Source organism: Camelus bactrianus, chromosome 6 (assembly GCF_048773025.1).
Source record: "Camelus bactrianus isolate YW-2024 breed Bactrian camel chromosome 6, ASM4877302v1, whole genome shotgun sequence".
Taxonomy (NCBI): domain Eukaryota; kingdom Metazoa; phylum Chordata; class Mammalia; order Artiodactyla; family Camelidae; genus Camelus; species Camelus bactrianus.
The window spans coordinates 11,549,010-11,563,877 of NC_133544.1; the positions used below are offsets into that span (position 1 = coordinate 11,549,010).

General features: G+C 34.7%; 1 protein-coding gene across 1 annotated transcript in view; it reads left to right on the forward strand.

Annotated features, from left to right (window-relative positions):
- The first annotated feature begins 1,076 nt into the window (after nucleotides 1-1,076).
- Nucleotides 1,077-14,868, forward strand: part of CATSPERB (cation channel sperm associated auxiliary subunit beta) — a 128,482-nt gene continuing 114,690 nt past the window's right edge. The window contains exons 1-3 of the mRNA XM_045505727.2: nucleotides 1,077-1,148; nucleotides 11,796-11,884; nucleotides 13,878-14,018. Coding sequence (XP_045361683.2) covers nucleotides 11,801-11,884; nucleotides 13,878-14,018 — 225 coding nt within the window. The 5' untranslated portion in view covers nucleotides 1,077-1,148; nucleotides 11,796-11,800. The remainder of the gene's footprint in view (nucleotides 1,149-11,795; nucleotides 11,885-13,877; nucleotides 14,019-14,868) is intronic.

A 14,868-nucleotide genomic window follows, 5' to 3' on the forward strand; every position in this document is an offset into this window, starting at 1 on the left:
AATGAACCATATGGTGGGGGAGGTAGGTTCCTCCTTTGGGACAATTCACAATATTTATTTGGTGCCAGAGAATAGCATATGTCCAGATATGTGACCTATATCTGACCGTTATATGAAACTCATAAGCAGTAAATGGGAATCATAACTGGAGGTAATTTGACTGCTAAGAGTGAGTAGGAGAGTGTGATGAGTATGAAGACATGGTTAGTATATAAAGACATGGGTTCAGAGCTAGTATTTATCAAGTACTTATTCTGTGTAAAGTAGCTGTTAGATGTTTTAAGTGTACTATTCTTTTAATTCTCTCAACAACCCTATGAAGTGTTATCCCAGTTTTACTGAATAGAAAGTGAACTCCAAGAAGTTAAGTAACTTTCCAAAGACCGAACATCTCAATGGGCAGAGCTGGTCTTAGGCCAAAGTCTATGCTTTTGCTCTAACCATTAGATAATCTCTAGGTCCATCTATGTTGCTGCAAATGACATTATTTCATTGTTTTTTATGGCTGAGTACTATCCCATTGTATACATATACACCAGAATTTCTTCATCCAATTATCTGTTGATGGACATTTAGTTTGCTTCCATGTCTTGGCTATTGTAAATAGTGCTGCTATGAACATTAAGATGCATGTATCTTTTTGAATTGGAGTTTTCTCTGGATATATGCCCAGGAGTGGGATTGCTGGATTATATGGTAACTATTTTTAGTTTTTTAAGGAATCATCATACTGTTTTCCATAGTGAGTGCACCAAAATACATTCCCACCAACAGTGTAGGAGCATTCCCTTTTCTCCACACCCTCTCTAGCATTTATCATTCATGGACTTTTTAATGATGGCCATTCTGACCTGTATGAGGTGATACCTCACTGTAGTTTTAATGCCAATTAAGGAGTAAGTGTAGAGCTTAGTCGACTGTTATATTGTCTGCTTTTGCCTCATAATGAGAAATATTTTTAGTTTGAAGGAAGAAATGATTTATTTACTATGCAGTTGTTTATAGCAAAAGGTACTCAAAAGTATGTTCAGAGTAATTGTATAGAAATAATTCTTATTTCCTCCAACAGATGGACTTGCCACTTTTATATGTTATAATTTTACTTTTGAACTTGTTTAATTTTTCATCAGGAATAACATATAATAAAGGTAAGTTTCAGACTGTCTTACTCTATAAAATAAAGAAAAGCTTCTCAGGATTTCCCCTTTATACCCCTTCCTCACTAAGTGTTAAAATATTTTTCTTTTAGTACTTCTTCTTTACCTTATCTTCTAATTTTTCCCAGGTATTATCTATTGTACTATAATCACAATAATATCATTGTGAAACTACTGTTATTAAGTTGTGTGCATTGGGAAAATGCTTTTGTTATAGAGTTTCATTTCTTATAAGTTATAGAATATTTAAATTTTAAGGAGCATTTTATATTTGTGAAACTTTAATTATTTGGATAGATCTTTTTGACTTTTCCTCTATGAATGGTTGCATGTAGTATGAACTATAAACTGAATTATGAGACTAGTAGATGAGAACTTTCTGAAATTAACACATGGATTAAATTAGTCAATAGGACTTTCACAATGGAAAACTTTGTAAAAGGAGCAAGACAAATCCACCTTCATTTGTGGAGATTGTATAGCTTCTATGTATCCTGAACTGAATCTACTAGAACACAGTAGATGCTCAAAAAAAATTGTTGGCTCAGTGGATGGAGAGAAAGACTCAGGCTCTCTCTACACATGAGTGTGTTGCAGAAATGGGTGAGTTCTGGGATGAGCCAGTTGAGTTCTTGTATTCTATTAGAGAACATATAACACAAGTATGAATATAATCTAAGATTGGAGAGTCACAGGCAAATTTATGAGATTTCAGGAAAGGGAGAGTTTACTTCCAACTGGAGCAGGGGTGTGTTGTATCAGAGAAGGCTTTCCACAAAAGGTAAGTCCCCCAAATGGTTAACATTTATCTATGCATGCATGGGGAAGAGTATCCTACAAAGACAGCACCTGGGTAAGTGATGAATAATGTTGTGGAGGTAGGAAACCATAGAACTTGGTGGGGGGCAGTAGTTCAGTTTGACTAGAATAAAGGGATAGAAGAAGTAAAATATTTTGGAAAGATAGCAAATTGTCTTATATTAGAGGTACTTGAATGCCAGGCTAAGGAATTTGGGCTTTAGTCTGTACTCATTGGGAAGTCATTTAAAATGACTGGGCAAGGAAGTGTTATATCATAGCTATAGTTTAGAAAGATTAACATGGCAGCATTAAGTAAAGTAAATAGATGGAGGGAGAGATGGGAAGCAGAGAGAACAGACAGAAGACCATCACAGTTTACATCAGATATTCAGTTATGAAATTAGTCTTTTGGTCATGTACTGCATCAGTAAAAATATATATATATATTAAGCTTAATTCCCCAATATTTGCATATTTATTTTTAAATTATATACTTGTACTACTGTACTAATGTACTGTGTACCTTATAAACCTACATGAAAAAGAAATTAAAAGTGGATGAAAAAGGATGAACTAATCTTTTAAAATTATTATAGTGTATTTATCAACATAAAATTCTTTGAAATTTTAAGAATTTTAGTGAGAACAATAATTTGAATCTATTTTTAAAAATCTTGGAATCAAACTTTATGGAGAGTTGAATATCTGGCTCTAATTTAATTTATTTTGGTATTTGACTTTAATTATCTATTAAAAAAACTTCACAATTTTTCGTGTATCTAAATTGAATAAGTTTGCATTGGCTTAACCAACTAAATCATGGTACTCATTTTTTCAATCCCATTTAGCAATTTTGTAAAGGTTTTTATTGAAAAAATTTTAGTAAGCTTCCATCTTTCTGTATGTCAATCAATTTTTCCCCATTTTAAACAAATGGTTTTTCAAACTTCATTGAAATTCTTCATTTGAAAGGTTTAAATTGAGTAAAAAAATTCTACCTTCAAGTTTTTAAAGTGTGCAGATATGATGATTTTTATAGATGATATATTTATGAGATTTCCAGCAACAAAAATCACAGAATGATATAAACATTTCCAGCTGCATTCAGAATGCTCTCTCAACAGCACACATTTCTTAAGATATTTAATTTCATGTTCATTGTTCAAATGAACCTTTAATTTGAAAGGATAGATTGAGTCCTGATTTACTGTTTTGAAAATATCTGTCAGCATATTCCTGACAGCCATTTGTCAGAATGGCCAGAAAAATCAGAAACTTTAGAACATTTTTTAAAAGTAATGTAAAAAATCCTTAAATTATCTTTAAATTAGACAATTTTTTAAAAAGTACTTTGCTATTATAAACCATCAAAACCCATGTTTGCTATGAAAGCTGCCTCATCTATGATGTCCTTCAGTATTTTTGCTGCATCTGGTTTCAACTTCATTGTGCCAAAGAAAGCCAGAGCTGGACAGTATTTAAAGCTGTAAAACCACAATTTATTCAGGGACTCCTGCAACTGAGGAAGAAAGATCTCAGTATAGAACTGGGCTCATTTCCAAATACAGCATGGGCAAGTGAGGATTTATAGCCAAGGAATAGACTCAACGTCGGGGAGGGAATACTGGTGGATGGAAAGTTACTAAGAGGAGACATCAAGAGGAGGGGGGATTCTTGCTAAACTAATGAAACAGGATTTTTGCAGAGGACAGGCCTGCATGACCATCTGGGTAGATAGTGGGAGACGAGGAACATGAATAGGTATTGAGAGTGATCAGACATCAAGGACAGAGGGTTCTCTCTAGGTGGCTTAGCAAGATTCTTGTGAAAATAGCTAAGCAGGTCTAGCAAGGAAGGGGCCTAGTGGAGAAGAGGGCTTAGAGAGCCTGGCTAAACTGAGTCAAGGAGAGAGTCTTTGTCAATTGCTGCAACTGTGTAACTGTGGATAGAACAATGAATGAATCCATAGATGGTGTGTTTCTATAAATTTGTCCCAGGGCGGTTTTCTTACCCTAATCAAACCAGACAGTCCTCAGTGATTACACTTGTATAGTTTCCCTTTATGTTTTGAGTCATGTTAAAGTGACATACTGTTGGAAATGTAACTTCTCTGGCATATCTTTCCTTTAGATGCTCACAAAAAAAGTAATTCTTTTTGTCTTACATTTTAAAACAAAATCTAGAAAACTCTATAATCTGAGAATTTCTAGGCAAGGGTATGAGGGTTTGGAATTGCTTCTCTGTCTCTGACCACAGTATCTCTTGTGTTTTTTTCTGCCTCCTCATTCACAACCCAAGCTCAAAAGAGCCTGTTGACTTGAGGACATAATTCACAAAATGCTACCAAAGTACAAAGGACAAATTGACTAGGTTTGCTGAGACAAATAATAGAAAAAGCTTCTACTTGAATGGCATCTTAAAATGTCTTAAAAGTTGAGGCAGAGAATAAAAGTAGGGAGAACCTCATGATTGCTCCAGGGGTGCTGGAGTGTAGGTTGTGTGCAGGGGTGTCAGGTAGAGGGGCTTGGCCTTTTAAAAACTAGCAGTGGGGGAGGGTGTAGCTCAGTGGTAGAGTCCCTGCTTAGCATACACAAGGTCCTGGGTTCAATCCCCAGTACCTCCATTAAAATAGATAAATAAACCTAATTATCTAACCCCCTCCAAAAAAACCCACTTAAGTTAAAAAATAAAAATTTAAAGACTATCTAGCAGGATGAATAGAGGATGACTCTTAGAGATGGAAATAGTGAGGTTTGAACCTGACTTACTATTGAGTCGGTTGACCTTGAGCAAGAACTTAATCTTCCTGAGTCTTGGTTTAGTCTTCTCTGAAAATGGGAGAGCAATACATCTGGCACATGGTGACGTGTAAACCCAGAGTCTGTCTCAGGGTATGTTATTCAAAGCAGTTAGTTTCCTTCTGCTTAGCTTCTCTCCATTTAAGGTGTTTATTAATTGGGAAATGGTGTGTCAGTACTGATTTTTAAGCAGAGAAGTGATTTGGCCTTTAGAATCAAATTATAGCTTTAAAAAAATAGATCTGGTAGCATAGTCAGATATGGACAAAGTGAAGGTATATATTGAAAGTGATTTGAAAACTACTTATCATTATAACCTCAAAATGTATTTTAAGCCATGTTTGTGATACTTGCATAGATAAGTTTACTTATAGGACTTTCGAAACAGCATTCAAAAACTGTTATGCTGTGCAAACAAGATGAATAACATACAATCGTAAAGAAAACATTTTTATCTTGCACTCCTTGGGGTTAGTGCTTCCTCTGTCCCTGGATGAATATTTGGGCAGGCCCATGTCTTTTTTGGTTGTAGTTTGGTTATTCAAACAGTTCTCCAGTGATTTCAAATTATAAAATACAGTTTTGCATTGTAATTGTTGTAATTAAAATATCCAAGCTTGTGTAATAGTCAAAACTGAACTCATATTTTGTAATAGAAGCTTCTTCCCTTCTTCTTGATTGGGTCCATGGAGGTGGAAAGCCTGTATTTTGGGAAGAAGGGTTAAGGTCAGCTTTTCCTTTTCTCCAGCTGAAGTTTAGATTCCTTTTTATCACCTTGCTAACTTTGAGTTTTGACTCTTCCTGCCACAGGGCTGTAGGCAGGGAGAGAGAAGGCAAGGATATAGCAGTTCTTACCTAACTGATTCTAAGGTAACCATCTGACATCAGCCCTCTCTGGATCCAGCAGTTGTGTAAATTTGACCCTCAGTCTCTGGGCTCTTGCCTGGGTCCTTGAGAACCCCCTCCCTTCCATTACATTACAGTTCTAACAGGGCAAAAGCTTCTCTGTTCCAACTGATTATTTATTCCTTCATAAGCTCCTAAAAATCTGTCTGTACATTCAAATTCTTTCTGCTGAGATCCAGTTCCCACTCAGAGAGACCTTTGAGGACAGGACCCTGGATGACCTGATGACCTGATGCTAGCTATTTCTCACAACTGGCCCACAGGAAGCATTCTGCAGAAAATCTGGGTTGTACAGGACTCCCAACAGAACCACTTCCTTCCCATCAAACCATCTTGTATCCTCTCCATCAAATCATCTGCCTTTTTCCAAGAAGGAGTCTGAATTTATACCCTAAGTTAGAGGAATACATGCTACCTTGCTGAGGGTCCTGTCAAAGCCTCTTTCCTCAGACTCAAGATAAGGAGAAGAGATGGAGGATTCCTGGAAGATGGCAGAGTAGGAAGTGCCAGAAATCTGTTTCTCTACCTGAACAACAATTGCACTGGCAGAATCTGCCTAATGTACCTGTTTTGGAACTCTGGAGTCTATTAAAGGCTTGCAGCTTCCAAGGGAAGTCTTGGATAGTAAATTGCAATTAATTTCAGTTATTGTCAACTGTTACTACAATGGAAGCTACCCAACCCCCAGCCTCAGCTCCATGACAAGCAACTGTGCATATGTTCCTGGGGCAGTTGCACATAGCTTGAAGAAGCCAGGGTGAGGAAAAAAGGACCCTGTTTTCCAAATATGGAGGATCTGGGCTCTTGATTGCTGACTACTGCTTCTGATCACAGATGTGCAGACAAAGAGGCAGCAGCCATTGTTGTTGTACCTCCCCTCATTGTTGTGAGCCCCTCTCCCTCAGCGGAAGTAATTTTCAAGGGACTTAAAGGGCCAGTGCCCTTTACCCACTCTTTCATTTTTCATTTTGTCCCCTTTGGGAGCGAGCCTAAAGACTAAGACATTCAAAAACAACATATATGGGGATATATGGGGATAAATTAGAAAATGACTATGCAAGCCCAGGGAAAGAAAGGCTCAGTAAAGACCTAAGAAGACCATAATTTTATACCTGAGGTTGATCCTTGGTACAGAGACAGCCTGCAACAATTAAAAAAACAATAAACAAAAACAATAACAAAAAAGACAAAGCCTGCGGAATTGGAAAACTCTGATTTTCAGAGTTACCACATTATTAGATTCAAATGTCCAGTTTTCAACAAAAAACTACAAAGCATACAAAGAAACAGGAAAGTATGGCCCATTCAAAGGAAAAAAATAAATCAACAGAAATTGTCCCCAAAAGAGGTCTGATTTCTCTATTAGGCAAAGATTTTAAATCAACCTGTTAAAGATAGACAAACAAACAAACAAATAAAGGAAGATGTGGAGAAGGTCAATAAAACAATGTATGAACAAAATGGAAATATCAATAGAGGGATAGAAAACTTAAAGAGAAACCAAGAAGAAATGCAGGAGCTGAAAAGTACAATAACCAAAATGAAAAACTCACTAGAGGGAGTCAAAAGCAGATCTGAGCAGGTACAAGAAAAAAATCTGAATTTGAAGATAAGACAATTCTAATTATCAAGTCTCAGGAACAGAAAGAAAAAATATTGGAGAAAAGTGTACAGAGTGTAAGGGACTTGTGGGACACCATCAAGTGGACCAACGTACACATTGTGGGAGTAACAGAAGAGAGAGAGGGACAGATAATTTGAAGAAATAATGGCTAAAAACCTCCTAAATTTAATGAAAGACATGAATATATATATAATATATGAATATCCAGGAAGCTAAGTGAACTCCAAGTAAGATAAACTCACACAGACCCACACCAAGACACATTATTATCAAAATTTCAAAAGCCAAAGATAAAGAGACAATCTTTTTTTAAATAGTCTAATTACTTTATTATTTTTAATTTTATTTTTTAACATTTTTTATTAAGTTATAGTCATTTTACAATGTTGTGTCAAATTCCAATGTAGAGCACAATTTTTCAGTTATACATGAACATACATATATTCATTGTCATATTGTTTTCACTGTGAGCTACCACAAGATCTTGTATACATTTCCTTGTGCTATACCATATAATCTTGTTTATCTATTCTACATATGCCTGTCAATATCTACAAATTTTAAACTCCCAGTCTATCCCTTCCCACTTCCCACCCTTGGCAACCGCAAGTTTATATTCCATGTCTATGAGTCTATTTCTGTTTTGTATTTATGTTCTTCTTTTTTTTTTTTTTTTTTTTTAAGATTCTGCATATGAGCAATCTCATATGGTATTTTTCTTTCTCTTTCTGGCTTACTTCATTTAGAATGACATTCTCCAGGAACATCCATGTTGCTGCAAATGGTGTTATGTTGTCTTTTTTTATGGCTGAATACAATTCCATTGTATAAATATACTACATCTTCTTTATCCAGTCATCTGTTGATGGACATTTAGGCTGTTTCCATGTCTTGGCTATTGTAAATAGTGCTGCTATGAACATTGGGATGCAGGTGTCTTTTTGAAGTAGGGTTCCTTCTGGACATATGCCCAGGAGCAGGATTACTGGGTCATATGGTAAGTCTATTCCTAGTCTTTTGGGGAATCTCCATATTGTTTTCCACAGTGGTTGCACCAAACTGCATTCCCACCAGCAGTGTAGGAGGGTTCCCTTTTCTTCACAGCCTCGCCAGCGTTTGTCATTGGTGTTTTGAATGATGGCCATTCTGACTGGTGTGAGGTGATACCTCATTGTAGTTTTGATTTGCATTTCTCTGATAATTAGTGATATTGAGCATTTTTTCATGTGCCTATTGATCATTTGTATTTCTTCCTTGGAGAATTGCTTATTTAGGTCTTCTGCTCATTTTTGGATGGGGTTGTTTGTTTTTTTCTTATTAAAGCATATGAGCTGCTTATATATTCTGGAGATCAAGCCTTTGTTGGTTTCATCTGCAAAAATTTTCTCCCATTCCGTAGATTGTCGTTTTGTTTTACTATGGTTTCCTTTGCTGTGCAGAAGCTTGCAAGTTTAATTAGGTCCCATTTGTTTATTCTTGCTTTTATTTCTATTGCTTAGGTAGACTGCCCTAGGAGAACATTTTTGAGATGTATGTCAGATAATGTTATGCCTATATTTTCTTCTAGGAGGTTTATTGTATCTTGTCTTATGTTTAAGTCTTTGATCCATTTTGAGTTTATTTTTGTGTATGGTGTAAGGGAGTATTCTAGCTTCATTGATTTACATGCTGCTGTCCAGTTTTCCCAACACCATTTGCTAAAGAGACTGTCTTTATTCCATTGTATATTCTTGCCTCCTTTGTCGAAGATTAGTTGACCAAAAGTTTGTGGGTTCATTTCTGGGCTCTCTATTCTGTTCCATTGGTCCATATGTCTGTTTTTGTACCAATACCATGCTGTTTTGATTACTGTAGCTCTATAGTATTGTCTGAAGTCTGGGAGAGTTATTCCTCCAGCCTCTTTCTTTTTCTTCAGCAATGCTTTGGCAATTCTAGGTCTTTTGTGTTTCCATATAAATTTTATTATGATTTGTTCTAGTTCTGTGAAATATGTCCTAGGTAATTTGATAGGGATTGCATTAAATTTGTAGATTGCCTTGGGCAGTATGAACATTTTAACAATATTGAGTCTTCCAATCCAGGAGCATGGGATATCTTTCCATTTTTTTAAGTCTTCTTTAATTTCCTTAATCAGTGTTTATAGTTTACCATGTAAAAGTCTTTCACCTCCTTGGTTAGATTTATTCCTAGGTATTTTATTACTTTGGGTGCTATTTTAAAGGGGATTATTTCTTTACTTTTTTTTCTGTTGATTCATCATTAGTGAAAGAAATGCAACTGACTTTTGAACATTAATCTTGTAACCTGCTACCTTGCTAAATTCTTCAATTATTTCTAGTAGTTTTTGTGTGGACCTTTTAGGGTTTTCTACATATAGTACCATGTCATCTGCATATAGTGACACTTTTACCTCTTCTTTTCCAGTTTAGATCCTTTTTATTTCTCTCTCTTGCCTGATTGCTGTGGCTAGGACTTCCAAGACTATGTTGAATAGGAGTGGTGATAATGGGCAGCCTTGTCTTGTCCCAGGTTTTAGTGGGAAGCTTTTGAGATTTTCACCATTGAGTACTATGCTGGCTGTAGGTTTGTCATATATAGCTTTTATGATGTTGATACATGTCCCCTCTATACCCACTTTTTACATTTGAGAGTTTTTATCATAAATGGGTGTTAAATTTTATCAAATGATTTTTCTGCATCTGTTGAGAAGATCATGTGATTTTTGTCCTTTCTCTTGTTGATGTGATATATTACATTAATTGATTTGTGTATGTTGAACCACCCTTGTGTCCCTGGGATGAACCCCACTTGATCATGATGTATAATATTTTTTATGTGCTGTTGGATTCTATTTGCTAATATTTTGGTAAGGATTTTTGCGTCTATATTCATCAGTGATATAAAGAGACAATCTTGAAAACAGCAAGAGGAAAGTGCATGACCACATAGAAAAGATACTCAGTTAGATAATCACCAAAATTCTCATCAGAAACTTTGGAGGCCAGAAGGCAATGGACTGATATACTCAAATTGCTAAAACAAACAAACAAAACACCTGCAACCAAGATTCCTATATCTGGGGAAATTGTCCTTTATGAGTGAGGAATAAATTAAAGCATTCCCAGATAAACAAAAGTTGAGGGAGTTTGTTACCCCTAGACTTGCCCTATAAAAAATGTTCAAGGGAGCCCTGCAAGGGAAAACGAAAGGATACTAGATAGTAACTTGAAGCTGTAGGGAGAAATAAAGATCTCAATAAATGTAAATATGTGGGCAATTATATTATTCTAACAATGAATTGTTACTCCACTTTTTATTTTCTGCATGATTTAAAAGACTAATACATTGAAAGAAAATAATTATTAGTGCAAAAATTAGTATCATTGTAACTTTGGTTTGTAACTCCAAATCTTGTTTTCTACATAATTTAAGAGACTAATGCACTTAAAAGAATTACTAGTTTATGTTTGGGGTACACAATGTGTAAATATATAATTTTGTGATATCAATAACTGAAAGAGGTGGAGATGGAGCTGTAAAGGAGCACAGTTTTTTGAGGGGGGCGCAGGGAGAGGTAATTCGGTTTGTTTATTTTATTTTGTTTTTTAATAGAGATACTCAGGATTGAACCCAGGACCTTGTGAATGCTAAGTATGCACTCTACCACTGAGTTATACCTTCCCCTCAAGGAACACAGTTTTTGTATGTTATTAAAGCTGGGCTACTATAAATTCAAGTTAAGGTGACTATACCTCTAGGATGTTAAATGTAATCCATATGGTAATCACAAAGAAAATTGCTATGAAATATATATGAAAGAAATTTACAAGTTTTATTACCAAAAAAAATCAACTAAATACAAAAGAAGAATGCAGGAAATGAAGGACAAAAGTTATAAGTTATAAAAAACTAACAGCAAAATGACAGAAATCTCTCCTTATGAGTAATTACTTTAAATGTAAATGAATTAAATTCCCCAGTCAAAGGAGGGAGATTGGTAGTATGGATAAAAACATATGATCTAACTTTATGCTGTCTACAAGAGACTCACTTTAGATCAAGATAAGGAGGAGGGATCTTCCTCCCAGTGCCCACCCCCGACTTTGGGTAGAGGAGTCACGTTCATTTCAGTAGATCTTTATCAAAACATAAATGCAGTCTCCAATCTCCAATTTCTGTCCATTTTATATGTTCACCAAAGTTGAGGAGTTTAAAAGTCAAGAACTGGTTTTTGGCCACCTCTGAAAATTTGTATCATAGCCTAGCGTGTGTTATATTTTATTTTAGAGTTCAGTCAAATCTTCCTTTTTAGTGTCCTGATATTGCATCTTTAAAATGAAAAAAAAAAAGTGGAATATTTTAATTTTATCTAGAGTAATGTGAATTTAAAATACACAATTATAATTCTTATTCTTTTAAAAATATTTTCTCAGTTTAAAAAATACAGTTTTTTAGTGGAAATTCTTCATCGGTGACCTAAAATATATATATATATATTTTTTAATTTAGGTGATATGGAGAAACATTTTGCTTGTGCTAGCCAAGGATTCCCCAAAAAGAATGAAATAATCAAGTTGTATCTTTCTTCTGATGACTTGGTAAGGCCCACTAATAGCATGTGTTACAACCTCTCATATTCCTTTCAAGTCCATGTGTGAAACCAGTAGCACTGTTACACTTCTCAAATACCTCCTATTTTCAGACTTGGGGAGGTGAAATTCAATATAAATAATAATCCATTCTATCATTTCTATTTCATTCCTCTTGGATCAGGTAAAATATTTTATTTAGCTATTGAACACCCTGGATGGTTTGCATTTTTCTTAATGACTCCTTTCCTCTTTTTAAAGATTGGCTGTAATATCTTCATTTTTTATAGATCTCATTTGTCCATTTGAAGTTTGACAGATGTAGCCTGTTAGAGAAAGAACGTTACCTCACATGACCTTGAGAAAAAAACTTTCCCTTTTATAACAAGTACCACATTGCAGTGGTCATTTTGGGTAAGGGATGATTTGATTTCTTTGATTCAAAAAATGGCAGATTAAAAAAAAACACAGCAAAATAAAATGTGCTGTTAAAATAGTCATGCAACAAATGCTAACAAAAACATAAGTTAATAAAAATTGCACAGATTGTCTAAAAATCTATGATAAATATAACAAAAACAAAGAAAAACACCATGAGGACAAATAGACTTATCTTAAAGTCTGCTTTGACTTAGTTCCCAGTTCCTTCTTGATATGTCAAACATATATTTAGTTTTTTATTTACAGCTATTGTGAAGTGCATGCCCTTTGAGTCAAATGTGTCTTTCTTATTTGTGATTAAGTATTGTAGAAAAGAATGGGCTTTAGAGGAAGAAAGACCTACAGAGCTGGGGTCAAATTTTGGTTCTGCCATATATGGTAAATGCACCCTAGGGCAGGTTACCTAACTTCTCTGATCCTCAGTTTTGTCCTTTTCACAGGGAATTATAACCTACTTTTTGGATAATTGTGATGTGGTAGTTCTAGAAGAGGTATTAGTGGAAATGATAGCTAACATTTATAAACTGTTTTTGTGTGTCAGGCATCTTTCAAGGTGTTTTATGTTCATTATGACATTTAATCTTCTGTAAAATAAGGACTGTAGGGGAGTACTGAAACTACCCTCTTAGGTTCAGTGGCTGGGGCCTGTAAAATAAACTAAGAAAAGACAGATTAAACAGGAGATAAAAACAGTTTATTTACACATGCGATGCGCATACCCAAGGGAGAAATCAACGATGAGTAACTCAAAGGGGTGGTTAGAATTTGGAGCTTATATACCATCTTAACAAAGTGCAATAAATTGTGGAGAAGTGATAAGACAAAAGAAAAGGTTTGGGGCTTATCTCCCTGTGAATCCCCATTAGAATGTAAGTTCCAACAGGTCAGAGATTTTTGCCTGTTTTGTTTACTTGTGTTTCCTCTGCACCTGCAAGACTGCCTGATTCATGGTAAGGGCTCAGTAAATATCTTTGAAAATGAATGTGTTTCCCCACTTTATAGATAGGGAAACTGAAATTCAGATAGGTAACCTGCATAAAGTGATCTTAACTACTAGGAAAACTAAATGAGATAAAGGTCTTATTTTCTGTATTGGTTTTCAGGAAAATCCACCATTTATGATTGCTGTATTTTTCATATGCCTTCTCAAAACTGGGAAATAGTCAATAAAATGCAGCAAATTGAGTTTTGCTTTATATATTTGCTACTTTTTTATTTAGACACAAAATAATAATTTTAATAAAATAGGAATTTCTACATATAATAACATGTGGCTTTGATTCTGTATTTATTAAGTGTAATAACTTTATGACCATTTCTATGACAGAAGAGATTATTATAGGATGAATTGAAACCTATGGTGACACTAGCATAATAGGCTATTGAGTTCTGAAAGTGTACTTCTCAAAATAGATTTTTTTTCAAGGTAAAGACTGAAATTACTAAAGACAGCAATCTTTGGCAGCATCTACTTTTCATAGATTTCACCTCACTTTTAAATTTATATAAAATATGCTTCTCTCTATCAAATTGTAACTACTTTTTTTTCTCTTTCCTAAAGAAAATCCAGTGTTTTTTCCAATCTGAAAGTGAGCTTACTTCAAAGGAATTTCTTAACTTGTTCACAGCAGAAGGACTTGCTCCCAGCTTGGGAATCACAAATAGTACATATATGGGCATCTTTCACTTCAATTTAACTTTGGTAATTACATTTTATATTATTCTGTGATATGTTACTAACAAGAATACTCTTCCTTTTAGTATGTGTTTTTAAAAATAGCTCACCCAGTAATATTACATCTGTATTTTGTTTAAATTCAATAATACATTGGTATACTTCTTACTTTAAGCTGTCATTTTTTTTAAAGAAATTAAGAGAAGAAAAGAAAAATAATATGGATTTTTACTATTTATTCACATATTTACTATTTCCACTGCTCTTCATTCTTTTCTATAAATATAAGTTGCCATCTGGTGTCATATCCCTTCAGCATGAAGAACTTTTAGCATTTCTTACACTGCAGGTCTGCTGGAAATTAATTCTCTGGGAGTTTTTTCCCATTGAATATGTCTTCATTTCACCTTTATTCTTTTGGTGACAACTTTGTTAAGATATAATTTACATACCATACAATTTGCCCATTTAAAGTGTACAATTAAATGGTTTTTTAGTATATTCATACAGTGTGCCACCATCACTACTATCTAATATTAAAACACTTTCATCACCCCCCAAAAATAGCCCATACCCCCTGACAGTCACTCCCCATTCCATCCTCTACTCCTCAGTCCTGAGCAACCTCTAATCTACTTTCTGTCCCTGTAGATTTGCTTATTCTGAACATTTCACATAAATGAAATCATATAATTTGCAGTCTTTTGTAACTGGCTTCTTTCAGCTAGCATAATATTTTCAGTGTTTCACAGTGTTCATCCATGTGAATAGCACGTATCAGTACTTCAATTCTTTTATTGCCAAATAATATTCCATTGTATTGATACCATATTTTGTTTATCAATTCATCAGTTGATGGACATTTGAGTTGTTTCCA